This window comes from Tursiops truncatus, chromosome 1 (genome assembly GCF_011762595.2).
Source record: "Tursiops truncatus isolate mTurTru1 chromosome 1, mTurTru1.mat.Y, whole genome shotgun sequence".
Lineage (NCBI taxonomy): Eukaryota > Metazoa > Chordata > Mammalia > Artiodactyla > Delphinidae > Tursiops > Tursiops truncatus.
The window spans coordinates 131,242,740-131,270,615 of record NC_047034.1 but is presented as its reverse complement, the minus strand read 5'-3'; the positions used below and the strand labels follow the sequence as shown (position 1 = coordinate 131,270,615).

The 27,876-nt window shown below is 36.1% G+C and overlaps 1 protein-coding gene across 8 annotated transcripts in view; it reads left to right on the top strand.

Annotated features, from left to right (window-relative positions):
* Positions 1–27,876, top strand: part of PATJ (PATJ crumbs cell polarity complex component) — a 359,130-nt gene that overhangs the window by 149,920 nt on the left and 181,334 nt on the right. For all 8 annotated transcript variants that reach the window (XM_073789059.1, XM_073789054.1, XM_033865626.2 and 5 more), the window contains 3 exons: positions 2,064–2,174; positions 6,699–6,776; positions 10,811–10,910. In XM_073789059.1, coding sequence (XP_073645160.1) covers positions 2,064–2,174; positions 6,699–6,776; positions 10,811–10,910 — 289 coding nt within the window. The remainder of the gene's footprint in view (positions 1–2,063; positions 2,175–6,698; positions 6,777–10,810; positions 10,911–27,876) is intronic.

Sequence of the window (27,876 nt, the reverse complement as noted above, 5' to 3'; positions counted from 1 at the left end):
ATTTTTTTCATTTACTATTATTTGTATCCTTCCTCAACTCATATGGGAAAAGAGCTTTCACAGAGCATTAAAATCTTCATTGATACCTATTAGAATAAAAAGCCAAAGTTCTTGCCATGGCCTTTTGGATTTTGCAGGTGGCTTCGGCTGCCTCCCTGGCCTCACCTCTTTCCGCTCTCTCCTCTTTCTCTGTACTTTAGACTCAACCTGGCTTTAAACCCCTCTAACACACTGGGCTCGTATCTCCTACCTTAGGACCCTCGCTTCTGTCTCTCGGCTTCTGGCATGCTCACTTTCTTCCTCACTCTGCTCAAATTCAGTGACTTATCATCCTATCACTCCCTTGCATATACTTCCAACTCCTTTGATCCTCTTTACTTTCACTGAACTTGCCTGGGAGAACCAACCACATCCTAGTTAAGTGCAACTTTTTGCTTATTTCAGATCTCTAGCACGGCTGGAGAAAATAACCACCCATGCTATCTGGTCTCATTTTAAATTCATGACCACCCCCTCAAGTGGGTCTTTAATTCTGCCCTGTAGCCCTGTAATATTTCCCGAGTTGTTCCATTCTTCTACTTTCAGAGGTAACTACTTCAAACCTCCTATACCTCCTGCCACAGTCTTAATCTCTAAGTTCCTTGTTTCTTATTTCATTGAGAAAATAGAAGCAGTCAAAAGAGAGTTTCCCCTTGCTCCCACTGCATACCAAAGCTTTTTTCTGACTGTATTTGGCACAGCAAATGAACTATTTATGTTTCTTCTATCCAGAGCCAGTCTAACTTGTACAGTGGAAGTCATTCCCTCTTCACTGTCCAAGGATTTGCTTCCATGGTCATCACTCCTCTCTACCCTTCATTTTTCCTCTCCACTGCATCATTATTACTGTAATCTATCCCATCTTAAAAACAAAAACCAAACTTGATCCCACATCCCTCTTCACTTACATTCCTATTTCTTTGATCCCCTAAGGCAAAACAATATTCACCAATTGTCGCTATCAACTGACTGTAAACCACCTCAACTTTTACCAAGGCTTCCTTACATTATCAGTTTCAAAAGTTGGTTCTTGTAAATATGTTTGATAAATACGGAATGCTCTTTGAGATTATGGGCATGTTCACAAGTTATGTTCTCCCAGATTTATATAATAAGGAGATGTTTACACTTGCCCCAGTTTTTAAAATTAATTTTTATTGGAGTATAGTTGCTTTACAATGTTGGTTAGTTTCTTGCTGTACAGCAAAGTGAATCAGTTATATGTATACATATATCCACTCTTTTTTAGATTTCCTTCCCATTTAGATCACCACAGAGCATTGAGTAGAGTTCCCTGTGCTATACAGTAGGTTCTCATTAGTTATCTATTTTATGCATAGTAGTGTATATATGTCAGTCCCAATATCCCAATTCATCCAACGCCCCTCCCTTCCCCCCTTGGTAACTGTAAATTTGTTCTCTACATCTGTGACTCGATTTCTGCTTTGCAAATAAGTTCATCTCTACCATTTTTCTAGATTCCACATACTCAAATTTGTTGAACACAGAACTCTTTTAGAAAGAACCTATGGGTGTTTTCATACTTCTTTTTTGATATAATTTGAGAAATGTTCAGCTTCTCAACTGTGATAATGGGCAATTTGCTTAAAATGTCATCTCAGTTTACTTGAGAGAAGGTGAGTCCAGAGAGATCCCCACCCCCTGCCCTCACTCAGAATTGTGTACTGTGATAGTGGCAGAGGTGACATTACAAGTTCAGAAGCTTTTTAAGGTTCTGTTACTGACTGAGCTACCTATTTTGGATAATTATATTTAGTCAGGGCCATTGTTATTAAGATATCTACCTTATTTACTTTTCTTGAAGGTGAAACATTAATATCCTTAAACATGATCTCCTAAAACAGCAAAGCTTGTTTGGGTCAATCTTATTTTTTTCTGGCTTTGGTATAATTCATTCGACTCTGGCTCTTCTTGTAACTAGATAATACGCATGAACTTTGAATTAACCTATCCACGAGATCTGCTGCCCTTCTAATTGAAATAAATTGCTTCTGTGCTTTTAGGTGTCTGGAGTAGATTTGCAGAATGCCTCTCACAGAGAAGCGGTTGAGGCCATTAAGAATGCAGGAAACCCTGTGGTGTTTGTTGTTCAGAGCTTGTCATCCACTCCAAGAGTAAGCTACTTAAAAAATATTCTCTATATCTGTGGACCAAGGTTTTGCCTCGAAGTATGTTTCAATATATTTTTACTGTTATTCTACTATTACGTAAAGGAAGCATTAACTTCATTAAAATTTAGTTATTAACCTCAATTTTCCCTTTTTTCCTCTGATTTTGATTTCCTGGTCAAATTTGAGTTACTCCAGTGTGCAGTGGAGTCTAACAGACCCATTTTTGATTCCTTGATTGCCTGTTTACCATTTTTGCTAATTTGGAGGCAAGTTACCTAACCTTTCTGAACCAGTTACTTTGTTTATAAAATACTTTGGATACAGAGTAGGTCAGGGTTAAAAACATTCTAGAGGGACCACCAAATGGTATTTTTACAGGTATGTAAAAATTCAGACGTGTTACATTGTTGTATGTTCTGTCAAAGATTCTGAATTCGCAAAGAGCAGTATTTAATCATAGAATTTTTTTCTATAATAAATTACTTATTTGGTATGGAATTAGAACTCTGATACACAGATGTTAGTGGCAGGATGTGTATTTTATATTGCAATATGCAGCCCCGTAAGCCCTGTACCTGGAAGCAATGTTTATTTTTCTTTATTTTGTAATGGAAGACAGCTGTTCAAAACATAGACACTTATGAACAGTAGAAAAACTGCATGTTTTTTAAAAATTTGCTTTTCAACTCGCTAATGCAGTGCCTTTCAACCTTTTTTTATGTCAGGGAATACAGAAAATAATATTTGTATGGCAGACTGTGTAAACAGATGTCTGGCTGTCCCAAGGGCGAAGGCATCAACATGCTATTTCAGCACGCTTGTAGCCTGCCTGCACACAGTGGGTTGCAGCTTCACCCCACCTGGGCAGCTCTGCTGTGGTGCACTGCACTGCAGCACAGTCCCTTCTAGTCTTAGTGCTCCATTTATACCATCAAGACTAATTGAGAGAGGTAAACTGAATAAGGTCTTCACATTTTTATACAACTTGAAATTCTAGATTTCTTGGAATCCACCTTTTAACTCTTATAATATTGAGAAAGTCATTGAGGCCATCACTTGTATTTCTGGAAACTGAATTCTGTAGGAAAATTGGCCAGATTATTCCCTGCCAAATGACACTTCCAAAGAAATAGTTTTGAGCGAGAATGAACCAATCAGATTATACATTTATGTGGCCACTTGCAAATGCCCCTCTGAAAAATATTCAAAGCATTTTAATAGGTTATAAAGTCAGCCAAAATGGCCAAGATTTTAATCCAGCCTTTGTTGGTGAGCTGAGGTTGAAATTTTCATTTGGAGGACATAAACAGTACAATTTCTTTCAACTGTTCAAAAAAGGGAAAATGTCTTCAGCATCGCCCGATGTTCAAGTTACTTAACCCTCAGGCAGCATCACAGACTGTTACATTGTGCATTGGGTTCATCAAGCACTGAACTATCTGTGATTCTAGCCAAGGGATGGAGATGATACTAATGTCCATGATTTGTTCCTTTTTTTTTTTTTTTTTTAAGAACAAAGTGATTCCAGTTGAATAAGGAAATGAAAGGAATCAAATTTCAAATCTTTGCCAAATGGTGCTCTCTTCGGCTTACTTATTCTTGCAAGTTATATTGGTCATCACAGGAATAGAAAATATAGCCAAATTCTTAATTATTCTTGATCAATTTACATTAAACTTTGAGACTTTCTTCAAAACCCCCAAATAAGTCATTTCCATCAAGGCTCTGTGTCTAAACATGCCTTGGTTACATGGAAATTCTCATCAGCACCATGAATTGAGCAGTGGTGTTTATATTTGTACCTTTTTTTTGAGTTGTATTTTATTTTTTTATATTTGTGCTTTTAGCAGGTGGTTTAGGAGGATCAACAACACATTACTTTTTTAAGCTTTTCCTCCTGAATTTCTCAACTATTTTTTCAGCCTGCTAGAAAGAAATGTGTGTATCTGCTTAGATTTACTTGGTAAATGCTTATTTGAGAGCAAAATTCATGATTTATACTGTACACCTCTATAGAAAGTTTTTATGCCAAGGTAACTTTTTCCAGTTAAAATTGCATTTCACAGTAGCATTAGGGTTTTTTTTTTATATATTAAAAAACAAACCCTTTTGAAATTGGCATCATGCCTTCAGTTCATTAAATTTATTATCATGTGTCGTTTTATTTTTTCCTGTATTCCATTTGTATTTCCCTAATGTCATTGTTTCATAATGGCACCTAAATTTTTTGGACACGTGTACATTTTGTGTATTAGTCGTATAGAAATATATTTTTTACTTTCATAAGAAACATGTGCTGTCCTACTTTTCTTAAAGATATAGTCTTTTTGGTGGGCCTTTTGTCTTCCAAATTTTGCTAATGGTATGCATACAGAAAGATATTTCTCTGCTCTTTGAAAAGCAAACATTGCAAACTTTGTGAATGGCAGCTAACATTTTGTCCCATCACGAAGCTTCTGCCATTCAGTTTCAGCTGTTTTTTTCAGAGGAGAAAGTAGGTCCAGTGTAGGCAGATATTATAACTTTCTAGAGAGACAAAGTATTTGTTTTAAAAATTCTATTTATTTATTTATCTATGGCTGCGTTGGGTCTTCGTTGCTGCGTGTGGGCTTGCTCTAGTTGCTGTGAGCGGGGGCTCCTCTTTGTTGCGGTGCATGGGCTTCTCATCGCAGTGGCTTCTCTTGTTGCAGAGCACAGGCTCTAGGCGCGTGGGCTTCAGTAGTTGTGGCACGCGGGCTCAGTAGTTGTGGCTCGTGGCCTCTAGAGCGCAGGCTCAGTAGTTGTGGTGCACGGGCTTAGTTGCTCCACAGCACGTGGGATCTTCCCGGACCAGGGCTCGAACCCATGTACCCTGCATTGGCAGGCGGATTCTTAACCACTGCGCCACAAGGGAAGCTCCTGTTTTAAAATTCTTTAGGACAAGAAACATATACCTGTAGACCCACTAGTTTTTGAACTCTGACTTAGGTTGTTGTATATATTAAGCAGAGAACTTCCCTGATGGTCCAGTGGCTAAGACTCCACACTCCCAGTGCAGGGGGCCCAGGTTCGATCCCTGGTCGGGAAACGAGATCTGTCTTGCTGCAACTAAAGGAGTCCGCATGCCACAACTGATCCCGCATGCTGCATAGAACATCCTGTGTGCCGCAACTAAGACCTGGCGCAGCCAAATAAATATTAAAAATAAATAAATAGAGAAATAAATATTAAGTACAGTGTCTATTTACATAGGAAGCACCAAAAACATGTTGCTTTATCACTACTGTTGGTTTTTACTTAAGTGAAACATTCCTGAGACTTTATTTATTCCAAAATTAATTTCCTTAGACTCTAAGTTAAAAGTAAAGAAGAATTAATCTTAAATTGCCTTTATTTTTTATTTTTTTAAAGATTTTTTTTGATGTGGACCATATTTAAAGTCTTTATTGAATTTGTTACAATATTGCTTCTGTTTTTTGTTTTGATTTTTTGGCCATGAAGCATGTTGGATCTTAGCTCCCTGACCAGGGATTGAACCCGCACCCCCTGCATTGGAAGGTGAAGTCTTAACCACTGGACTGCCAGGGAAGTCCCTTAAATTGCCTTTAGAGAGAAGTGTTTTTTTTTTGGTTTTGTTTTCTAAATTATCCCTAGGCAGGAAGTTCCTTTAATTTTCTGAGAAAGAATATTTATTTTTCCTTTTAATTTGCATGTCTGTCATCAGATTTCATGCCAACATTATTTGTGTTAACTATTTAAGGATCCTTTTAAAAAAATCACTAACAGTTTTGTATTTTCCTAAGATGTTTTATAGATAGTTTTACAAAAAGAAATGAGTCAAAAAGTAATCTATGATGTTGGCACCATTAAGAATTAAAATTATTTCTATGAAATTGAACTGTTTGACTCATTTATAAACATTTATTCAACACTACTATGTATTAGGCTTTTTCTGAGCAACAGAGTTATAGTGATAAATAACACTAAATTCCAGCTCTCATTGACCTTTTATCCAGGAGTGTAAATAGCTTTGTAATTTATTTATATGCTAGCAGTGATAGTGAAATATTTATTGAATGTGCACAGTGTGCTAGATATCATACTTGAACTGGGGTACAGTGATGAATAAGGTAGATCTATGAAATAAATGTTGGATTCAGCGTTCTAGGAATTAACTTTGCTTACCCTTAAAAGTGTATTTCGCAAAATGAGATGTTTGGATGACAGTAAGTATTGTGACCTTCTTAGTCTTCATCTTCACTTTCTGGATCTACACAAGCCTGGGAATTTATTGCCCCTGGATGCTACACACACACACACACACACACACACGCACGCACGCACGCACGCACATTTTGGGTTTTATAGCTTGTTAGATTTCCCAAGTAGTATTGCTTGCCTTGAATTGTACTTCTCGTGTCTTTACTTTTAGGTGAAGTTAGAGAGTTAAGTAGGATTTTAATTGTTTTTTAAAAAAATTAAAGCCACGTAATGATTGTGACATTTAAATGTTTTCCTTTTCCCCCTTCCTTGTTTTTGTGGTGGTAGGTCATTCCTAGTGCACATAACAAGGCCAAAAAGATCACTAATAACGAGGACCAAGACACCCAAGAAAAAAAAGAAAAGGTAACCTAACCTCACAAGCTTTTAAAAAATGTTTCTGGTTTCTTTTTGCATATCTGAGCTGCAATTAGTAAGTGTTTTTTTGATGAGTATCAGGATAGAAGTACTGTAGTTATAGTATTTCCCTTCTGTGAACATGACTGATTCTGGCCTGGATGAAGGCCTAGTGGAGTATAGGTGTAAAAGTGTCATGACGCACCAGTAAGCCATCATCATCTTTCTCTGTCTTTCCTGTTCAGCTGGGCTGGTTGTCTGTCTATTCCCAGAAAGTTTCTCAGACTTTGATCTTGCTGCTCCCTCAGCCTGGAAGTCCATTTTCCACATTGCTCTTCCTTTTCATTCTCGAAGGAGCAGGTCAAAGGTCATCTCTCCTGAGAAAACGTTTCTTACTGTCAATCACAGTTAATCCTCCACTCCTGTTTCCCCACCTCTATTCTAGTAGAATTAGTTGATATAAAGTTTATCTTAGGGTATGGTGTCAGGTAGGATGGATTTTCATTTTTCCCCATAAAGCTAAATAATTATCCCACTCTTTTAAATAGGCCCTCCTTTGCACCACAACCTCTATCATATCTCAGGTTATCAGGGGAAGATTGTTTCTGAGCTTTCTCTTTGTTCCATTTGTTTATCACAGCACAAATGCTGCCCTGCCTAAATTATTAAAGTCTAATAATAAATCTTGTTTTCTAGTAGAGCAATCTCCTTTACATATTTCTTTTTCTTTAGAAGTGTATTACCTATTTGTGTCCTTTTTCTTTTCCACTTAATTTTATAATTAGCTTGTCAAATTCTACCAAAAAATCTCTTTGACAATTTTGACTGGAGTTGTGTCAGATCTATAAATTGTAAAGAATTTACATCTTTATGATATTGAGCCTTCTTAACCATTAACCTGGTATGTCTTTCTATTTATTAACTTCCTCTTTTATTTCTTACAATTAATTGTTATCATTTTCTTCAGAAAGGCATTGTAAATCTTTGGTTTATTCCTAGAAATCCTTATATTTTGTGTTGCTTTTAAATATTTTTAAATTGCATTTTCTGTTGCTAGTATGTAGATATGAAATTGAATTTTATATATCTTTTGACATCTTGTAACATTATTCTCTTATTCTTTTACAAAATAATCTGGTTCAGGACACTGGGAAAACCAAAATGCTAAAATAAAAAAGTTAAAATCTCTCATAAACCCACCACCTAAAGATAAACTTATTAAATATTTTATGTAGAAGCTTTTAGTGTCTTGGTGTATGTACTTCACATATACATATATATATATATATATATATATATATATATATATATATATAATTTTTAATAAGAATATGAATCCCAAACTCTAGTACTATGTAGATTTTCATTTCTGAATTTTCTATATGGATAATAATAACCACTTTGGATAAAGGCAGTTTTCTTCTTCCCTTTCCAGTATTTTATCCCTTGCTTTATTATATCTGCTAACACCTCTGTGGTGTTTAATGGAGGTAATAAGAGCTAACATTCTTATTGTTTTACCTCCTGGTAGTTAGGAAATTGCTTTCAATATTTAACCATTAAATATGATGTGTGCTGTAAGTTTTTATAGATTATCCTTTGGTTATGGAAGTATTCCCTTTCATTCTTATTTTGCTAAGAATTTTTATCACGAATGGGATTGACATTGAATTTTATCAAATGTATTATCTACATTCACTGAAATAATTTGTATGTGATTTTTTTTTCTCCTTGAATTCCTTAATGTGGTGAATTATATTAATAGATTCTGTAATGTTAAACCAATCTTAAATTAATTTGGTCATGATCTTTTTTGCCCGTTTGCTAGTATTATTCCTTTTAGAATTTTTACATCTGTGATTTTGAACAAGTTTGGCCTGGAATTTTCCGTTTATATACTATCCTGTCTGGTTTTGGTTATAGAAGACTACTAAAATGAATAGTAGGAGTACTTCTTCTTTTCAGTTCTCTGAGAGTTTGTGTAAGATACTGATTATCCATGCCTTACATGTTTGGTCAGATTAGCTTATGAAGCCATCAAGGCCCTGTGTTACTGAGCTATTCAGATTTTATGTTCCTTTTAGAGTCAGTTGTGATTACTGACTCTTTTCTAGGAATATTGATATCACCTAATTTTTGCATTTGTTGGTATAAAGTTGTTTATTCTCTTAATGTGTATTATCTGTGTTCTCTTCAAAGTAGTTCTTTTTCATTATGAATATAGTTTATTTTTTATTAATCTTGAAAGTAATTTTTCATTTAATTCCTCATTTTGAAGAATTAAGTTTTGAGCTGTTAGTCTTCTCTGTTATATCTTTATTCTGCTTAATTAATTATGTTCTCATTTTTATATTGTCTTATTTGGGTTTATTTCCTTCCCCCCACCTAATAATCTTTAGATAGTTGTAAAATTTATTAATTTTTAACCATTCTTTTTTTCTAAAATAGTCATTTCAGACCATAAATTTCCTTCTAAGGTCCTCTTTTTTTTTTGGCCATACACGGGCCTCTCACTGTTGTGGCCTCTCCCGTTGCAGAGCACAGGCTCCGGACGTGCAGGCTCTGTGGCCATGGCTCACGGGCCCAGCCGCTCCGCGGCATGTGGGATCTTCCCGGACCGGGGCACGAACCCGTGTCCCCTGCAACGGCAGATGGACTCTCAACCACTGCGCCACCAGGGAAGCCCTCTTAATACTATTTTAAAAGCTGGCTGTCCTTGTTCTGAGCATTGTCTTTCACTTAGAATGATCTGGTCTGAGGAAAAGGTTTGCTGAAAATTCATTTGCCTTTATTATTCTTCATTTAACTCACTTTTAAGTTTTTTCAAACAAGAATTAAAGAGACACCATGATCACATTTCTGAATTCTTTTGTTGCTTAACAAGTACTTTGTATTTGGCATCTTCTCTTCCTTCATCACTCTTGCATTTTATTGATTTTTGGATTTTCTATAAATGTACAAAGTACTGTTTTGGTTAGACATTATCTTAAATAAATTTGAGTGTGTGTTTTTCTTTATGGATCCCAAATATTGTTTTCTATTTTGGAGGAATTTATTACATGCCTGCTTTCTGTAATGGACCAGTCATTGTCCATTTACTGAAGTGTATCCTGCCATTAGTGGCTTTGTCCTATAAAGAATAATTGCTTTATTGAAATCCTGTAGCAAAACAAATCTTAATCTGGTTATTTTGGCTTTTGTGGAGTGCTTGTGTGTATCGGCTCCCATTCTTTCCAGCAGCTTGGATCTCTCCATAGTTGGGCATGTTTTATTTTTCCCAGTGTTCAAGAAAATGTCAACATTCTGTGAAGGTAATCTGATCATAAAGTCTACTTTAATTAAGCCTATTTGAACCAAATATTGATGTGCTGTATCATTTGGTGTGTAAATTTAAAGAATACTTATACAGAAATACAAAAAATATTCATCATAAAGCTTTCTCTTTCTTTTTTAAAACATTAAAATGTGTGTTGACTCTTTATAAGTTGTAGATGAATACCTCTTTGGTTAGAAAATCTTGGTATTTCAAGTAGTTTTTAAAGAATGAAATCTGTACCTTCTACAGTTGAATAAAAAGTTTAAATAATTGTAGGATTAACACGTTAGGTAGTTTTTACATTTAGACTTAATTTTGAAATGTTTTTCATTTGAGTTATTTGGTCAGAAATAAAGAAAACTAAGCCTCAACAGTGTAAAGAAAGTACATATAATTGACTTTCTCACTGGAGAAAGGAACTCATTCTTCTGGGTAGGTTAACAGTCTTAAAAGCTGTGCCTTTGAATTCCTGTTTTCTGTATTGGTGTGTTTACATCACAGAGTCACTTTTACATAATAACATAAACATAAGAGAATGAATTGTATTTATTTTACAATCCTAGTGATGTGATGGAAGTTGGATAGAGTCAAAATATTTACAGATGATCTTTTTTATCCTGTTTGTCATTGAGGAAGAGGTTATACAAAGAAAAAGAGGTTATATAAAACCTCTTTGTATAAGAGGTTATACAAAGAAAAACGCTTCTCTCAAATTTTGCATCTTCAGAGGCGAGGAACTGCTCCACCTCCAATGAAACTGCCGCCTCCTTATAAAGCTCCATCTGATGACAGTGATGAAACTGAAGAAGAATATGCATTTACCAACAGTGAGTTCCTTTTCATTATTTGGGGTGGATGCAGAATTTATTATATTACGCTTTAATGATTGTTGTAAATTGTCAAATACAGTGGTATAGCTTCTTAGAAAATGTGCATGAACATATCTTGCTGAAAAAGAAAGTTTACGTCTCCAAAACTTCTGTGACTTTATTTTCCTAAGTTTTTGTCTTTGACACTAATATAACAGAGTGAGTATCAAAGGCAGCTGGGTGGTAAACTTTTATGTACATTCCCTCCTAGTCTTCTATTTGGTTATGATTACACAAATGCTAAGAAGTCCTTGAAATTGGAGTTTGACCCATAATAATAAGAGTTGAATGTAGATTTTAGGCCTTGATTACGTGCCCTACTCAAGTGGATGGTGATATTGCCAATGCAAAATTACAGAGGGCCAACGAAGTCATAATTTTTCCTTTAGATGTCATTTCATGACGTCCTTTTACATTAGTTGTATCAAATATACATTCACACATATATTTAATGGAGGCTTTATTTAAAATAATTTACATATCTTTTATGTATGTAAAGTATATGTAGTTTAGATCTGATTGCTGTTGTGTATGGAATTTATTTTGGGGATGATGAAAATGTTCTAAAATTAGATTGTGATGATGGTTGCACAATTTGTGGCTATACTGAAACCTACAGGATTATACATTTGAATGGGTGAATTTCATGGTTTTTGAAATTTACATATTTTAAAATAATATTTTTCTTTCTATAATATAGAAAAGGAGTCTGATACAGAAATTGAAAGAGTTAAAATTCTGGCTCCACTACTTCCTAATGTGTGACCTTAAGCATGCCCTCTTCTATGAAAATAATGGTACCTACTTCAAAGGGGTTGTGATGAAGATTAAAATAAGGCGATAAGGCCTTTAGCCTGGCGTATTGTGAATCTTCAACAAGTATTATAAAGTTGACTATAACTTTATATTTTTCTAAATATAGTAATAGATAAATGAAATATAAAAATAAATATAACTATATAACAATTAAGTTGACTTTATAAAAACTTGGTTTGTACTTTGTGATTTTACAGAATGCTTTCTCATGCATTTTTATTTGTTCAACAATCTCTGTTGAAAACCAACTGCTTTTCACTAACAGTGCCAAGTGAGTCTTTTGTGAGATAAATGAAACATAGCTCCTTGTTTTCTCTGTGGGGTCACCAGCCTGGAAGGGAGGATACAAAGGCATGGAAACAAAATTTCATAAAGGTACTTGCAGTGCCTTGGTTCTCAACCTCTTTGGAAGAGCAACACGTGATGGATACGATTGATACATGTGTGTGTTTGTGTAATGTAATCCCTTGTTTTGATATAGTTATTAGGGCAGCTGCAGCAGAGTGGAAATAGCTTGTTGATTATTCATAATTTCTGGGATACTAGAATGCCTATATTTGCATGGTTGTTAGGAAACCTGGTTTAAGCATGTGACTAAGATTACATTCTAATCCTAGCTCTACCACTTAGTTATGAATACATGGATAAGTTTCTTAACCTCTTCATGGCTCACACTTTCCTATCAATATGGAGGAGAGGGGATGTCTTATAATAATCTGCCTCACAGGATCGCTATGAGCATTAGAGGAGAAAGCATTTAAAGAACTTAGTATAAAGATTGTGATACCTAGTAAACACTCTGGTTTACCATGTGCCAGGTCTTCATATGTGTTAATAACTCTATCAACGTAATAACTTTGTGAGGTCTCTAAATGTACAAATAAAGAAACAGGCTCAGAGAAATTAAGGAATATGTCAAAAATTACACAGCTAATAAATAGTGGACATGGAGTTTAAATCCAGGCACTCTGACTCCAGAGTTGGTACTGTCTGTCATCTACTCTTCCCATTACTTAAAACATTACTATCCCAGAAATAGGAACAAAGTGACTTGGGGTTATCTAGTGAATATCACTTTGATACCATTAGATAAGCAGAGCAGTTCCCCGGAGTTCCAAGACCATGTGTACATGTGTGTTCACAGCACACATTCACAGCGTTAGAGGGGTTCAGGAAGGACATTGATTTACACTGAAAGCTGATACAGTAAGTCCCCTACATACAAATGAGTTCCATTCTCAGAGCACATTCGTTAAGTCCAATTTGTTCGTTAAGTACAGCAAAGTTAGCCTAGGTACCCAACTAAAACAATCAGCTTATAAAGTACTGTACTGTAATAGGTTTATAATACTTTTCACACAAATAATACATAAAAAACAAACACAAAAAATAAACATTTTTAATCTTACAGTACAGTACCTTGAAAAGTACAGTAGTACAGTACAACAGCCGGCATACAGGGGCTGGCATCGAGTGAACAGGCAAGAAGAGTTACTGACTGGAGGAGGGAGAAGAGGTGGGAGATGGTAGAGCTGAAGGATCGTCAGCGATAGGAGACAGAGGGCAAGCTGCAATTTCACTCAGCCCTTACGTTGACGGCACAGGTTCTGGTTCCTTGCTGGATTCAATTCTATCTAGCCTCTTGAAAAAAGATCCAGCCTTGCTGGATTCAATTCTATCTAACCTCTTGAAAAAAGATCCAGTGATGTCTGGGTAGTAGCTCTTTTTTCCTCGTCATAGATGACACAGTAGCACTGGATTGCATTCTGAACGACTGTTGCAACCTTCGTGTACCATTCTACGTTCGGGTCCTGTGCCTCAAAACTAACAGTGCCTCCTCAAATAAAGAAAATCCCCTTGCCATTTCCTGCGTCGTGAATCTCTTCGGTTCTTCAGTTACTTCTTCCTCTTGTCTCTCTTCATCCTTTCTCTGGGCCTCCAATTCCATCAGGTCTTCATTAGTGAACTCCTTGTGTTTCACAGCAAGGAATTCAAAGAAGTCGTCCTCTTACAGATCTAGTTTAAAATACAGATACTGTACTACTGTAGTCTATACAGTACCTTTCAGTAAAGTACACAAAAGCACAACCACTTGTGGAGGATGCACACACGTGACAGTGTACACAACACACGTGAACTAACTTACGTGATTGGACATGCAAATGCACGTTCACATCTTTGAAAGCTGGCAGCTTGAAGGTTCATATGTAGGGGACTTACTGTATAGACTTCTAGTATCAAATTCATCTCCTAACTATGACATTTCACAAATTCTCCAGCAAATCTGGGCTGTGAATATGACTTTCCATTCATTTTGCTCCCTATTTTTTCCCTTCCCATTGAATTTTCTGTTAACCTTCTCCGGAAGGGTTTGAACCGTATGGAGCTATGAGATGGTTCACATTTAAAATGTAGGTGAACCTAAAGCCTCTAGCTTTCCTGTATTTCTCCTGATATGGATCTGGTGAATTTTTCTTTGCTCCTAAACTCTTATTAAATGAATACTCCGCTCATCTTTCCAAAACTAAAAGCAAATTGGTTCACTGTTTTATCAGATTCTTATTGTCCCAAAACTAAGCATTTATTTTTACAGTGGTGAAAGTATGATTACATAACTTTCCCATGGTCCAGGACTAGGAAGTGGAAGGCTGGAATCCAAGCTGTAGGCCTACCGGGAAGTGATGATTATGTTAGAGAGATCACCGACGTGAGATACTCATGATTCTAAAGTGTAGTTTAGTCTAACTTAGGTGAGCTTTGGCAAGTTACTCATTTACAAAGTTCATCTGGTCAAGAAATATTTATTGAGTGGGTATTTTAGGTGGGCAGACACTGTTTTAGGTGTCGGGAACAAGATCTCTCATTAACTTATATTCTAGAGGGGGAGAAAGCTTATAAACAATACGATAGTTTAAATATTGATAAGTACTGTAAATAACTAAATAAAGCAAGGTAGTGTGAGAATAAATCCCTTGGAGGAGGCAACATTAAGTGGAATGGGTAAGGAAGGCCAAGCAAGGTAGGACCCAAATGACAAGAAGGAACCACAGAGCTGACTTTTTAGTCATCATATCGATCAGATTGTTTTTCAGACTGTGATCCACAGTAACATATATTTTATTTAACAACCGAATATAGATGTGCACGTACACACGGACACACACACTAACATGCATATATAACTGAAACAAAAGTTTCATGAAATATAACTTACCTTTATAACATATGAAGAAATTATTCTTTTTCTATACTATTTTTTTTTTTGGCCGCACCACGTGGCTTGTCGGATCTTAGTTCCCTGACCAGGGATTAGAACCTGGGCCCACGGCGTTGAAAGCGCTGAGTCCTAACCACTGGACCACCAGGGAATTCCCTCTGTACTATTTTATTTCACTTTTTAAAATGCTGTTTGCAACTCGTTTTTTTTCTTGATCGACTAATGAGTCACAACCTGCTGTATGAAAACCACAAATCTGTGGTTTTCAAACTTCAGTGTACCTCAGAAGCACCTGTTGAGCTTGTTCAAACACTAATTGCTGACCCCTACCCCCAGTTTCTAAGTTCTTACATCTGGGAGCACCCAGTAATTTGCATTTCTAGGTGACGCTGATACTTCTGATTCAGGTCCGACCTTCTGAAAACTGCTGATCTGGATGGTGTTAAACTCACGGGAGCAGGTGAGGTAGAGAAGTGTGTGTAGACAGCAGCAAGAAGGGAACCCAGCACATGCCTAGCATAAGAGCATCCTAGCATAAGAACACTCTGAGGAGATTGTAGAATTAAGTAGTTTAAGAGAATGTGTTTCAAGAAAGGTTCTGTCACTGAACCTCAGTGGTCAACTGTGGAATGATTCCGAGAGGTTGGAGACAGAATAGTAACCGTTGAACTTAGCAACATGGGGTTGCTGAGGAAGAACAGAAAGAGGATACTTGGTAAAATAACCAAGGGAGTTATTGTTCAGGTTGTTGTGAGAATTCAGTGTTACAGCCAATGCAGACATGCCTCCTTTTATTGTGATTCGCTTGACTGCCCTTCACAAATGATTGTGTCTCTTACTAATTGGTTTGTGGCAGCCCTGCATTGTCAGATGATAGTTAGCATTTTTTAGCAATAAAGTGTTTTTTAATTAAAGTATGTACATTGCTTTTTAGACATAATGCTATTGCTTACTTCGTAGATTGCGGTGGAGTGTAAACATAACTTTTATATGCATTGGAAAACCAAAAGATTGGTGTGACTCACTTTATTGCGGTGATCTGGAACTGAACACGCGACGTCTCCCACGTATACCCGTATAGACAGGGTGTTACATAACAGGCATTTATATTATAGATCACTCATCTTGCATAGTTGAACATATGACATTCTAATGTCTAATTTCCATGAGAAGTCTTACAACCATCTTAATAATGAAAATTTCTTGAACTTTAATTAAGAATTATGAAACAGTTAAAAATTAAGAAACAATATCCACATAAATGCTTAGCTGTTGACCAAACTACTATTGTCAGACCTGCAGGATTTGTCAAAGGGAGGTATCAGTGGTGCAGAACTTTTTACTTTATGGTATAGTCTTTAATACCTAAATTTAAAGCTTGATTGCCCTGTCAGAGGTTTAAGATCATTGAGTGCATGAAATGATCACTCAGTTCACTATCACATGGTGACTTTCTAATCTTTGTTTCTGGCCTTAAACTCACTCTGATATCCTGACCCAAATTTTCAGTTGGCTGTTGGAAAGATGCCGTATCTTTATTATCGTTCTTTCTACAATGGATCAACAAATGTAGATGAATCTTCTTTCCCAATCTCTTCTCACATTCGTAGTTTCCTTTGTATTTTTATTACCACAATTTTAGTAACTATATGGTAGTAGTTACTAAATTCTCCATAAGTTCTCCCCAGATCTTTAAGTGCATTCTCAGAAGAGCCTTTGAAAGGAAATATCTCTTCTGCTGATTTCAGCTTCATGTCGCATTATTTGGAAAACCTTGCCCGACTCCTTCTACTAATACTTATTCCTGTATTTTTCTTTCATCGTATTAACAAAATGTAATTATTTATATATTTATTAGATTAATCCGTCTCCCCCACCAAATCTCTAAGTTCCATGAGGCTAGTTACCCTCTGTTTTGGCCTGGCACATTATAGAAATTCAGTATTTGGGGCAAGTTAATGAAAGAAGGTAGGTGACTCACATAGTTACATGGGGGTGCACTGAAAACCCGGGTGTGCTCCTGGTGCCTCGGAGGTACCCTTTCTCCTGAACTGTACCATCACAGTTTCAGAGCATTCTGTCCGGAGCAGCTTGACATCTCTTTCTCAATATGCCACCCATTACTTTATCAAAAAGTTTCGATCCCCAGGGGGATTTGCCACAGTCTCCAGAAAGTCTTGCTTTGTTCACCTTCGATCCCAGAAGTTAAATGCTTTTATGTCACTTGGGTGATTCTAACCTGTTGGCGTTCACTCTTTCAATTATGGTTTTAAACTGCAGGGAGCAGAAGGTTTGGAATGACTTTCTGTAACATAAGAGAGTGAAGCAATGAGAATCATACAATAGATATGTCTCTTTTTTTTTTTGCGGTATGCGGGCCTCTCACTGTTGTGGCCTCTCCCGCTGCGGAGCACAGGCTCCGGACGCGCGGGTTCCGGACGCGCAGGCTCAGCGGCCATGGCTCACGGGCCCAGCCGCTCCACGGCATGTGGGATCTTCCCGGACCGGGACACGAACCCGTGTCCCCTGCATCGGCAGGCAGACTCTCAACCACTGCGCCACCAGGGAAGCCCAGACATGTCTCTTAATGTCTATTAAAAAAAATCCTCGGAATTCAGAATATAATTGACTTATTTGACACCTGGCTTTTTAGTGCTGTAACAGAGATGTGAATGGAACCTCATGTGGACGGTCTCTTAAAGCCCTTTTTTTTATCCTTTAATTCCAGAATAGCATACTCTCCTGAGGTATTTTGTTTTTCCACCTTTTTTTTTTCCTCAATAAGGATCTGGTTTAATTATGACAGTGATACATCTTTATGGCATTTTGCTCAGATTCCTCCCTCCCCCCAATTATATGTCATAATATAATATTTGGTATAAGAAATATATTTGGGTTATGAAGCATAATAAAATTAGCCCATGAACCACACCATGCAGATAAAAATTAGATTACAGATACCTTGCATCTTTGTGTTTTACTTTAATTCTTTTTGTTTTTATTTCAGTTGTTTTTAAGGATAGGATACTAGCTAAGACCTTCTGAAATGTGATTTATTAGCAAATCGCTCAGAGTCACACTATGTGTAAGTTTAGAGCTTTTTAAAAAACAGCAACTTTATTGAGATATAATCCACATTACCATACATCTACTTAAAGTGTCCAATTCAGTAGCTTGTCGTATATTTAGAGTTGTTGAACCATCACCACTATCAGCCACCCCCCAAACCCTGCTCATTGGACGTCACTCTTCTTTACCATATTTATTCAAAAATTCCTTACATTCATGTATAAAATACACAAACTCATATTTTAATTTTTTAAAAAGACTTCATAAATAATCTTCCTGTGTCCCCATGGAGTGGTCTGGGGAACCTGTCCCAAACCTCTCTTCCTCTTACAAAAAATGCCCCCAAAACTGCATTTAAATTTGGAAGAAGACAAAGCTGCCTGCTAGTCCCACTGTCCTCAAGAATCTAGCAGTGCAGTAAGATCACCTCTTCTTCCCAGCTCAATAAACAAACAAAAAAACAAAACCAGAAAGAGAAAAACAATATTATTCACAGATAATACAGTTGTCAATCTCAAAAATTCAAAACCTAAAATAATCTTTTAGCAAGAGTAAGTCAGGCTATATATTAATTGTGCATATGAAAAAAATCTTCTAATCAGTATTATCTACTTAGGAAATGTGATAGAAATTTCCTAATAGAAATAACAGAGAAACTTTTTAAAAACCCAGTAATAATACAATTAGAAATGCAAATCATGGCAATGACCCATAACTTTTGAGTCATTTACTGTTTGGCAATGTGATAAAAGCTATAAACCTACCCTCAAGAAATATGTATGCAGATACACAGAAACACTGTCACCCACAACCCCTCCCCGCCCCCCCCGCCCTGCACACACAATTTTAAATAGGCATCATTTTGCCTATTTAGTGCAAGTCCTGAAGCCCATTTAAGGTAATTCGAATCTAAATCCTAAGAGTGTATAGGCATTTTTTTTAAATATGAGAATTTCATTGAACACTGATTTGGAAATGAAATGCTAGTCAATTTTGGAAAAGAAAAATATTGAGAGGAGGGGGACACATACTTCCCTAGTATCTGAATATATTCTAAACTGGTGTTTTTCAAACTCAATCTGGAGCTTTTAGAAATGAGTGGGAGAGTTTTGACCTGTCTGAAACAGTTTTTCTCAACCTTGATTACTGACATTTTAACCTTTAATTCTTTGCTGTGGGGGACTGACCCTTGCCTTGTAGGATGTTTAACAGCATCCTTGATCTCTACTCACTAGACGCTAGTAGCCTCTTCCTCCCACCCCAGTTGTGACAACCAAAAATGCCTTCACACATTGCCAAGTGTCCCCTGGTCTAAATGGATGGGATATTCTACTGTTATTTATTAGTTGAGGTGCCAAGGGCACTGCATTGTATGGGATAATCTTGTACAGTAAAGAATTCTCCTGCTCAGAGTACCAGTAGCACTTCAGATTAGAAATATTCTTTAAAACTACAGTAATTAAATCAGTTTAGTATTTGCATTTGAAATAATCCTGAAATAGACCCAGGTGTCTTATAGAAAGTCTAAGATTTTAAAAAATATACTCTTGGTACAGGGAAAGGGTTTCCATATTATTATAATAACACTGTAAAAGAAAATAGTAAGCTGGCTTATATAAAAATTAAAATATATACACCCATATTTTTGTATACATATATATTCAGAGGACAATAGAACAACAATAGAAATAGAAAATAATAGAAACAATAGAACAACAATAGAAAAACAACAGAAAAACAAGCAAATATCAACCATTGTGTAATAGATTTGAGCAACAAGTACAAAAAGTGTTCAGCCTCACTAACAATGAGGGATATGAAAATTAATAAAAAATCAGATTTTTTATCCCATCAAATTACTTAAGATTTTAAAAATTACTGTTGCTCATTGTTGGAGAGGTTGTAGAAAAAAGGAGTTCTTTTATGCTGTTGATAGGAATTTGAATTCATGTTATTTCTTTCTAGAGACTCATTTGGCGGCACATATAAAAAATTTAAATGTGCATATTCTTTGAATAATCTAACTTCCAGTGATATATCTTAAGGAATTTGTTGCCCATGTGAATGTGTGTCTGTGTGTACATATACCTACAAAGAAGTTTGCTGCTGCAATTTTCACTAGTAGCAATTAGATCAGTACATGTTATATGAAATTAATACATACTATAAAATCTCTAAGCATTTCTAGCCATTTGACCTGGAACAAGTTGCATATCTTTCCCTTAGTTTCCTCATTCGTAAGATGGGGATGATAATAGTACTCCTTTCACTGGGTGCTTGTGAGAGACTGGAAGAAATGATGTATATAACATGCTTATATGGGAAGTGACACATACATAGGAGGTACTGCAGAATGTTAGCTGCTACCTTTTATTATTATCAATACAACATTCTTCAGTGTTTGCCAAATATTGCCATTACAGAATGAAATTCTGGCATAAGTATATATTAAAAATTTTATCCAGAAGTTTTTATAATTTTTTTTAATTTTAGAAATCAGTCTTTTGAAGTTTAACATTATTATGTCGGAACATTACTTTATTAACACTGTCTACTACTGACGGTGCCTTGATCACTGTTGACCATTGTGACATGTTATACTTTCACTTTCAATGGAGGTCATTAGAAGAGAAAGATATTTTGGAGTACTTCATTTTTCTTTGATACTTTTTGTCATCTTATTCTTTATTTTCCCTGGACCAAAGGTGGAATTATCATAGAAGTATTTATTTCTGATTTTGTAATTTTTCCTTCCCATGGAATTTCAATGTGGTAAGGTTGGCATTTTACTTTCATTTCATTCCTCACAGTGTGGGAAGAATACACAGGAGAAATTTTTGAGAAAAATTCATGGTCCAAAATGAATGAATATAACAAAACAGAAACAGACTCACAGATACAGAGAACAAACTAGTGGTTCCAAGTGGGGAGAGGAAAGATAAGGGTAGGGGATTAAGAGGTACAAACTAATAGATATAAAATAAATAAGCTGTTACAAGGATATACTGTACAGCACAGGGAATATAGCCAGTATTTTTATTAACTTTAAGTAGAGTATAATCTATAAGAATATTGAATCACTATGTAGTACACCTGAAACTAATAGAATATTGTAAATCAACTATACTTCAATAAATTTTTTTTAAAATTCATGGTCAAATAGAATTTAAAAACTAAAAATACAACTTTTATTTATTTATTTTTAAAATAAATTTATTTATTTATTTTTGGCTGCATTGGGTCTTTCGTTGCTGCGTGCGGACTTTCTCTAGTTGCGGCGATCAGGGGCTACTCTTCCTTGAGGTGCGCGAGCTTCTCATTGCGGAGGCTTTTCTTGTTGCGGAGCATGGGCTCTAGGCACATGGGCTTCAGTAGTTGTCACACATGGGCTCAGTAGTTGTGGCTCTCGAGCTCTAGAGTGCAGGCTCAGTAGTTGTGGCGCACAGGCTTAGTTGCTCCGCGGCATGTGGGATCTTCCTGGACCAGGGATCGAATCCGTGTCCTCTGCATCGGCAGGCAGATTCTTAACCAGTGCGCCACCAGGGAAGTCCCTAAAAATACAGTTTTAAAGGTTACTTTGTTTAATATGAGTGCTAGTTTGCTGAACAATCCTACAAAGTTTATGACATAATTTAATCTCATGCTTTGTAGTATTTAAATATTTTAAAAATCAACAAAATCAACATTTGTGGATTCACAAAGGTTATAATCTTTGTAGAGGTAATTCTCAATATTCATATAACTGTCAATATATTTTTCTACTTAACCTTTTAAAAAATCAATAATTTTAATACAAAAATCAGCTTTTATCCTTATCTTTATTTGTGGTATTTTACTCTTGTAATAGTAAACAAACATTTATACTTTGGTAAGCTGATAAAATTTCAACATGTCAAGCATATAAAGAAATTTTTCATTCCAACTTACATCAAGAATGCTAACCTAGCATTTCTATTCTAGTGAATAGCCTTGTTTGAATCACTGCCATTAATACACAGTTTTTTATTGTTAATCCATGTTTCCCCAGGATTATTGATCTATCACTGGTTCAGAGGTGCCTGAATGATACCCAAGTGTCTCTCAGATCTTTGGCCTTCTGGAAGCAAAGCCAAATCGCAGATTTCAGTCAAATTCTAAGGCCAAAGCTGAATTTTATAGTATCCCTAGTATTTTTTCATCGAAAAAAGTCCAGAAGCATGCAGGTCAAACTGCTTCGAGAGGGGAGTTTTGAGAAGAAGCTTCTACTATTTATTTGATCCACTTGAATTTTGTATAACAAAATATGTTTATTTGGAAGAAAAAAAGCATTTTGTCTTACAGCTCAATAATAAGAAAACAAGCAACCCAATTTTTTTAAATGGGCAAAATGTGAAATGACATTTCACCAAGGAAGACATATAAATGGCTAATAAGCACTCGAAAAGGTGCTCAGCATCATTAATTTATTAGGGAAATGCAAGTTAAGCCACTACACATCCACCAGAAGGATTTTAGTTAAAAAAACAGACATACAGCTATAACCCTCATACACTGCTGGTGGAAATGTAAATTGATACAGCCACTTTGGAAAATGGTTTGACACTTTCTTAAAAAGTTGAACATAAGTTTACCATAGAACCCAGCAATTCTGCTTCCAGGTATACACCTAAGAGAAATGAAAACCTATGTCCACGCAAAGACTCCTACATGAATGTTCACAGCAACATCATTCATAGAAGCCAAGAACTGCAAATAGCCAAATGCCCGTCAACTGGTGAATGGATAAACAAAATGTTGTATATCCATACCGTGGAATATACTCTTCAGTAATAAAAAGGAGCAAAATACTGATACATGCTCATTATCCTAAGTAAAGGAAGCCTGATGCAGAAGACTACATACTATATGATTACATTTCTATAAAATAAACAAATTTTTAGGACAGAAAGCAGGCCAGTGGTTGCCTAGAGTTTGAGTTGTGTTTGGGCTTGAAGGAATTTTTTAGTAGAATGTTCTGAAACTGGATTGTGGTGATGGTTGCACAGCTCTATAAGTTTACTAAAAACATTGAATTGTGTGCTTGAGTGAATTTTATGTTGTGTAAATTATACTAAATAAAGCCGTTAAAATTATTTCAAAGTTAAGCATCATCTTACACTAAAGAACCACGTCTGTAAAGGATAGTTAAAACTTAGTAATTATAAAAAGGTCTCTGTTAAAGGAAGAGGGCAAACAAATAGCAAATTACTATAAAGAAGGGAGCAGAGGTATCTTAATCAGTGGGTTCCTTGATGGTGATGGCATTTAAGAACCATCAAGTTCAACTGGTCTAACTAATTTTACAGTCCAGAATCCTAAGACCCAGAGCAATTAATTTGCCCCGGGTCACAGAATTAGTTATTGTTGAGGTCAGTACTGGAATCTAGGTCTTATTTCTGGGCCACATTTAGGCTCTCCCTTCAGTGCCTTCCTATGTGCACCATGCTAATTTTTAAAATTATTTATTTATTTGTTGTTATTATTTTGGCTGTGCTGGGTCTTCATTGCTGTGCGCGGGCTTTCTCTAGCTGCGGCGAGCAGCGGCTACTCTTTGCTGTGGTGTGTGGGCTTCTCATTGCGGTGGCTTCTCTTGTTGCAGAGCACAGGCTTTAGGCACGTGGGCTTCAGTAGTTGTGGCTCGTGGGTTCTAGAGCGCGGGCTCAGTAGTTGTGGCGCATGGACTTAGTTGCTCTGCGGCATGTGGCATCTTCCTGGACCAAGGCTCGAACCCACGTCCCCTGCATTGGTAGGCAGATTCTTAACCGCTGTGCCACCAGGGAAGTCCCCATGCTAATTTTTAACATGAAGTATACTCATGATTAATGAAGATTTGTTGATCAACTAGTCATTCTTTCTGTTTAAAAAAATTTTTTTGTTTGTTTCCTTGTGGGCTCTGTAGTTGATCTCTACCTGGCCTATAGATGTCACTACAGTCAACAGCAGTTATTACCAAGGATTTAAAGAATGTTAAGAATACTCACCTCATAAGCAAACAGCGTTCATTAGTGGCTTCTAGTGGTCTTTCTATGTTCATTTTACTGCTAAATATATGAATGTATTTGCTCTCTCTTTTTTTTTTGACACTGCAAAGTAGGATGGGAAAGATTAAGACATAAAAGCTAAAATTTAATTTTTCTGTTTTCTATAAATTATTTTTCTCATTTCCTATAATTAATTATCCTTTTCTGGACCCTCCTCTTTATAATTAAGTAAAATAAGTAGAATTCTTATTCTAGCCCCATAATTGGAGACTGGTGAATACTGCTTTCTATTTCAGTTGATTTTTTATTCTGAAAACTTCTGAAGCTTCAGTCCTTGAAATAATTTGGATGCATTTATGGGAACTATAATTAAAGAAATGTATTGTTTTAAGATCTCTTGAAAACCATTTAAATTATGTTCAGGTGTTCTTGACCTTATATTACCCATCCATTTATTTAATCAGTGATCAGATAGATGACTTCTTGTTCCACATTTTACAAAGAAAGGTCAGAAGATACTGTAGTGATTGATAGAAAGGTAATCCTGAAGCAATTGCGGTTGGTTATATGATTATATTAAGGTCTGCTGGAGTTGGGGTGGGACAGGCGATGCAGTGTAGCATTTTAAGTGAAGTTGAAGAAACCTCAACCATTTCTCTAGTGATTTCTCTGAAGCTTCTGGGTTTTTTTTTTCCCCCATAATTTTTTTTTTTCCTCAGAAAGCTAACTTGAAGACTTGACTGCTTAAATAGAATCTTTACTGCACGTTTAGAATGTTACTGAGACACAAATGAATCTCGCTAGGGGATATGCGTGTTCAATGTGGTTCACCAGTTCCTTTGTTATAAAAATGATTCGGTGCTGTGAGCAATAGGAGAAAGTTGATGACCGACTCTTCCCTTCACTTCAGAAAGGCTAAATCGACTGCTGTTTCCTTTTAATCTGCATTAGAAAGATGCAACTAATGTGAAGAACTATTTCTCAGCAGGAAAACCGGGTCATTAAAATTATATTAATTGAAGCTGGCCACAAAATAAATGGTTGCGTTTATATTGCCTCCTGCTCTGGAATAGAGCTATCATCCTGATGCGAACAGGGTAACCGAGTGCCACAGTCGACAGCGTGAAGCATCCGAGGGTCAGATGTTGGAAACCCGGGATTTTGCTTCTCCCGGCAGACTTTCCTAGGCAGCTCACCTGCTTGACAGATGTGACTGTTAGCTTGAGGGGTAGCTGGAAATTAGCTTAATTGATTGCTTCTCCTGATAGAAATAGACTGACAACTTGCCCTGAAGGAGAATAAAATCTGAGGGGGAAAAGAAAATAGGCCCAAGGTCGACAGAAGAGAGAGCACAGAGTCCGTGGTGAGGATTTGAGCTGCTTCCAGCACTGAATGTTTATCAGGAATGCAGATACCCTGAAGGGAACACGGGTGCAGCAATGGTCCAAGGGGGTTTCCCAGGTAAGAGATCTGTGCCTCTGTGATCTGGGGTCTTTTGGAATGCAGTCTTCAGCCGTTTTGGTGTTGATGCAGAATGTTGTTTTAAAGGTTTGAACAACCGCAAGCTAAGGCATTTATCTTCAGTCAGAGAGTGAGGGTACATATGCATGTGCAAAGCAATTGTATATTAGAAACAAACCTTTAAAAATTTCCTTTCATGTGTGTTGTAACTGGAATCGTCCCTATAATGTTTTTGAAAAGTGGAACAATTTGTCAGACTGTCAGGAATATACTAGTAGTTTCAGTGCCAAAATTCTTAACACTGTGTTCATGCAGTATCCTCTCAGAATTGTAACTGAGAAGTAGATCTTGTGGACATTTATTATTGTTGTTATTTGTGACTTCACCATAATCAGAGGGGATGCTTTACATTAGAACAAGGTTATTCTGATTAATTTTTAAAAAGCTGATCATTCAGCATTTTGTTATAGATAAAAGCAAAATATCATTAAGAAATCCCAGTAGTAAACAAAAGGCTGCTTTTTCTTAATTGTAAGCTAGCACCTTAAATAAGTATTATTTGCTAATTGTGATTGAGGTCCCATTCATCGAAACGTACAAATTCAAATTCATAGGGGTGGGGGCTTAGCACTTGGAAGTATTATCAGGAACTTCCTTGTTAGCATATGGTTCTTGGAGTCATTGCTAGGTTGGTAATATAATTACATGCAGTAACATGCTCTCTTTAGTGTATGCTTTTGTCCTGACTTTTGAAAATTAATTTATTAACATCAGAGCTCCTTTTTTTATCCAAGTAAGATATGGACTGTTTAGACATAATAGGGGTCTTCTTGTCTAAGCATTTATCGCCTAAGGGAGGCAGTTGTAAACTCGAAACATTAGACATCACATTGTAGCCTTTTTCTTTTCAGCAGTGCACACGCAAATTAGGTTATTTCTACTGCAACAGCAGGATACGTGCTATATTCCTGATGTAAGCTAGCAAGCCTTATTCCTGGCTATGCTCTCAGAATAACTGAGCCATAACTTTTCTTTTGTCTAAAATATAATGTAGTGTTGAAGTCCTGAGCTACTTAGTATCCAGTTTTGTGATTTTGGTTTAGAGGCAAGGTTATAGCTCTTAAATGGATGCGTCACAGATTCCTTGTAGTGACAACTGTCCATAGTGTGTTTCTTCCCATTCTATAGTTGGAATTCCTTTCAGGTATCTAAATGTCATCTTTTTAATACTATTTCTCAAACTTGTATTGACAAGGCAGCTGTAGGAATGATCCTGAATATCTGTGGACCCTCCCTGCTTTTCATCAGAGTCCCTAGAGCAGTTTGTTCATTTTCCTTTTGTTTTAGGATGTTTCTTTATTTTATTTTTAAAAAATTTTTATTTTATATTGGAGTACAGTTGACTCACAATGTTGTGTTAATTTCAGGTATACAGCAAAGTGATTCAGTTATACATATACATATATCTGTTCCTTTTCAAATTTTTTTCCCATTTAGGTTATTATGGAATATTGAGTAGAGTTCCCTGTGCTATGCAGTAGGTCCTTGTTGATGATCTATTTTATATATAGTAGTGTGTATATGTTAATCCCAAACTCTTGTTTCTCCAGATTGAAAATACATGAGTGCTTTAGTTTTCTCAGTGTAACCTGCTATCCCTGATAATTTCCTTAATTTCTATCTCATCATTGTGAAGTTGCCACAGTCCAGGCTTCATAAACCCCAGTAGAACCCTCAGGATTCCCCACAGTGGGATTTCCAGAAATCGAATAGAATACATCTAGTCAGTAGGAATTTCTGTGTCTTTTGCATTTTATTCAAAAAATATATAACTCAATTTTTAAAGAATGTTATTCACTATAAATATGTCTTATAAATAGACATATGTTTGTGTTATATGTGTTACTTTTCCAGGGTTCCTGCCCAGGATTAACTGTTCTTGATTTTCATAATAAATATATTCAGCATTTATTAAAGGTTCCTATTTCTGTATACACTTTTAACTCCAAAGTATTTTACTGCTTTGTAATAGTCTTTATATTACTTTCACTGCTCAGCATTCAGTTAATTTCAAAAGCATCTTTCTATTTCATGTCTCTTTTGACATGTTCTACAAAAAGTTATACCTAGGATGATAAATAAAGGATGAGGCCTCAGTCTGTAGAGAATTTACTTTTTCTTTTGTACTTACGTAGAAACGTTATTTTAAATGGGTTTGTGCTGCTTTGATATCAGTGGTTTCATGTTGCTTTAAAATATTTCAAGTTTGCATATATGAATTTAGGTTATACACTCATCCTTTTAATCGATCCAGTGTTGAACAAAGAAAGTATTATAATTTTAATTAGAGAGAGAGTGTGTC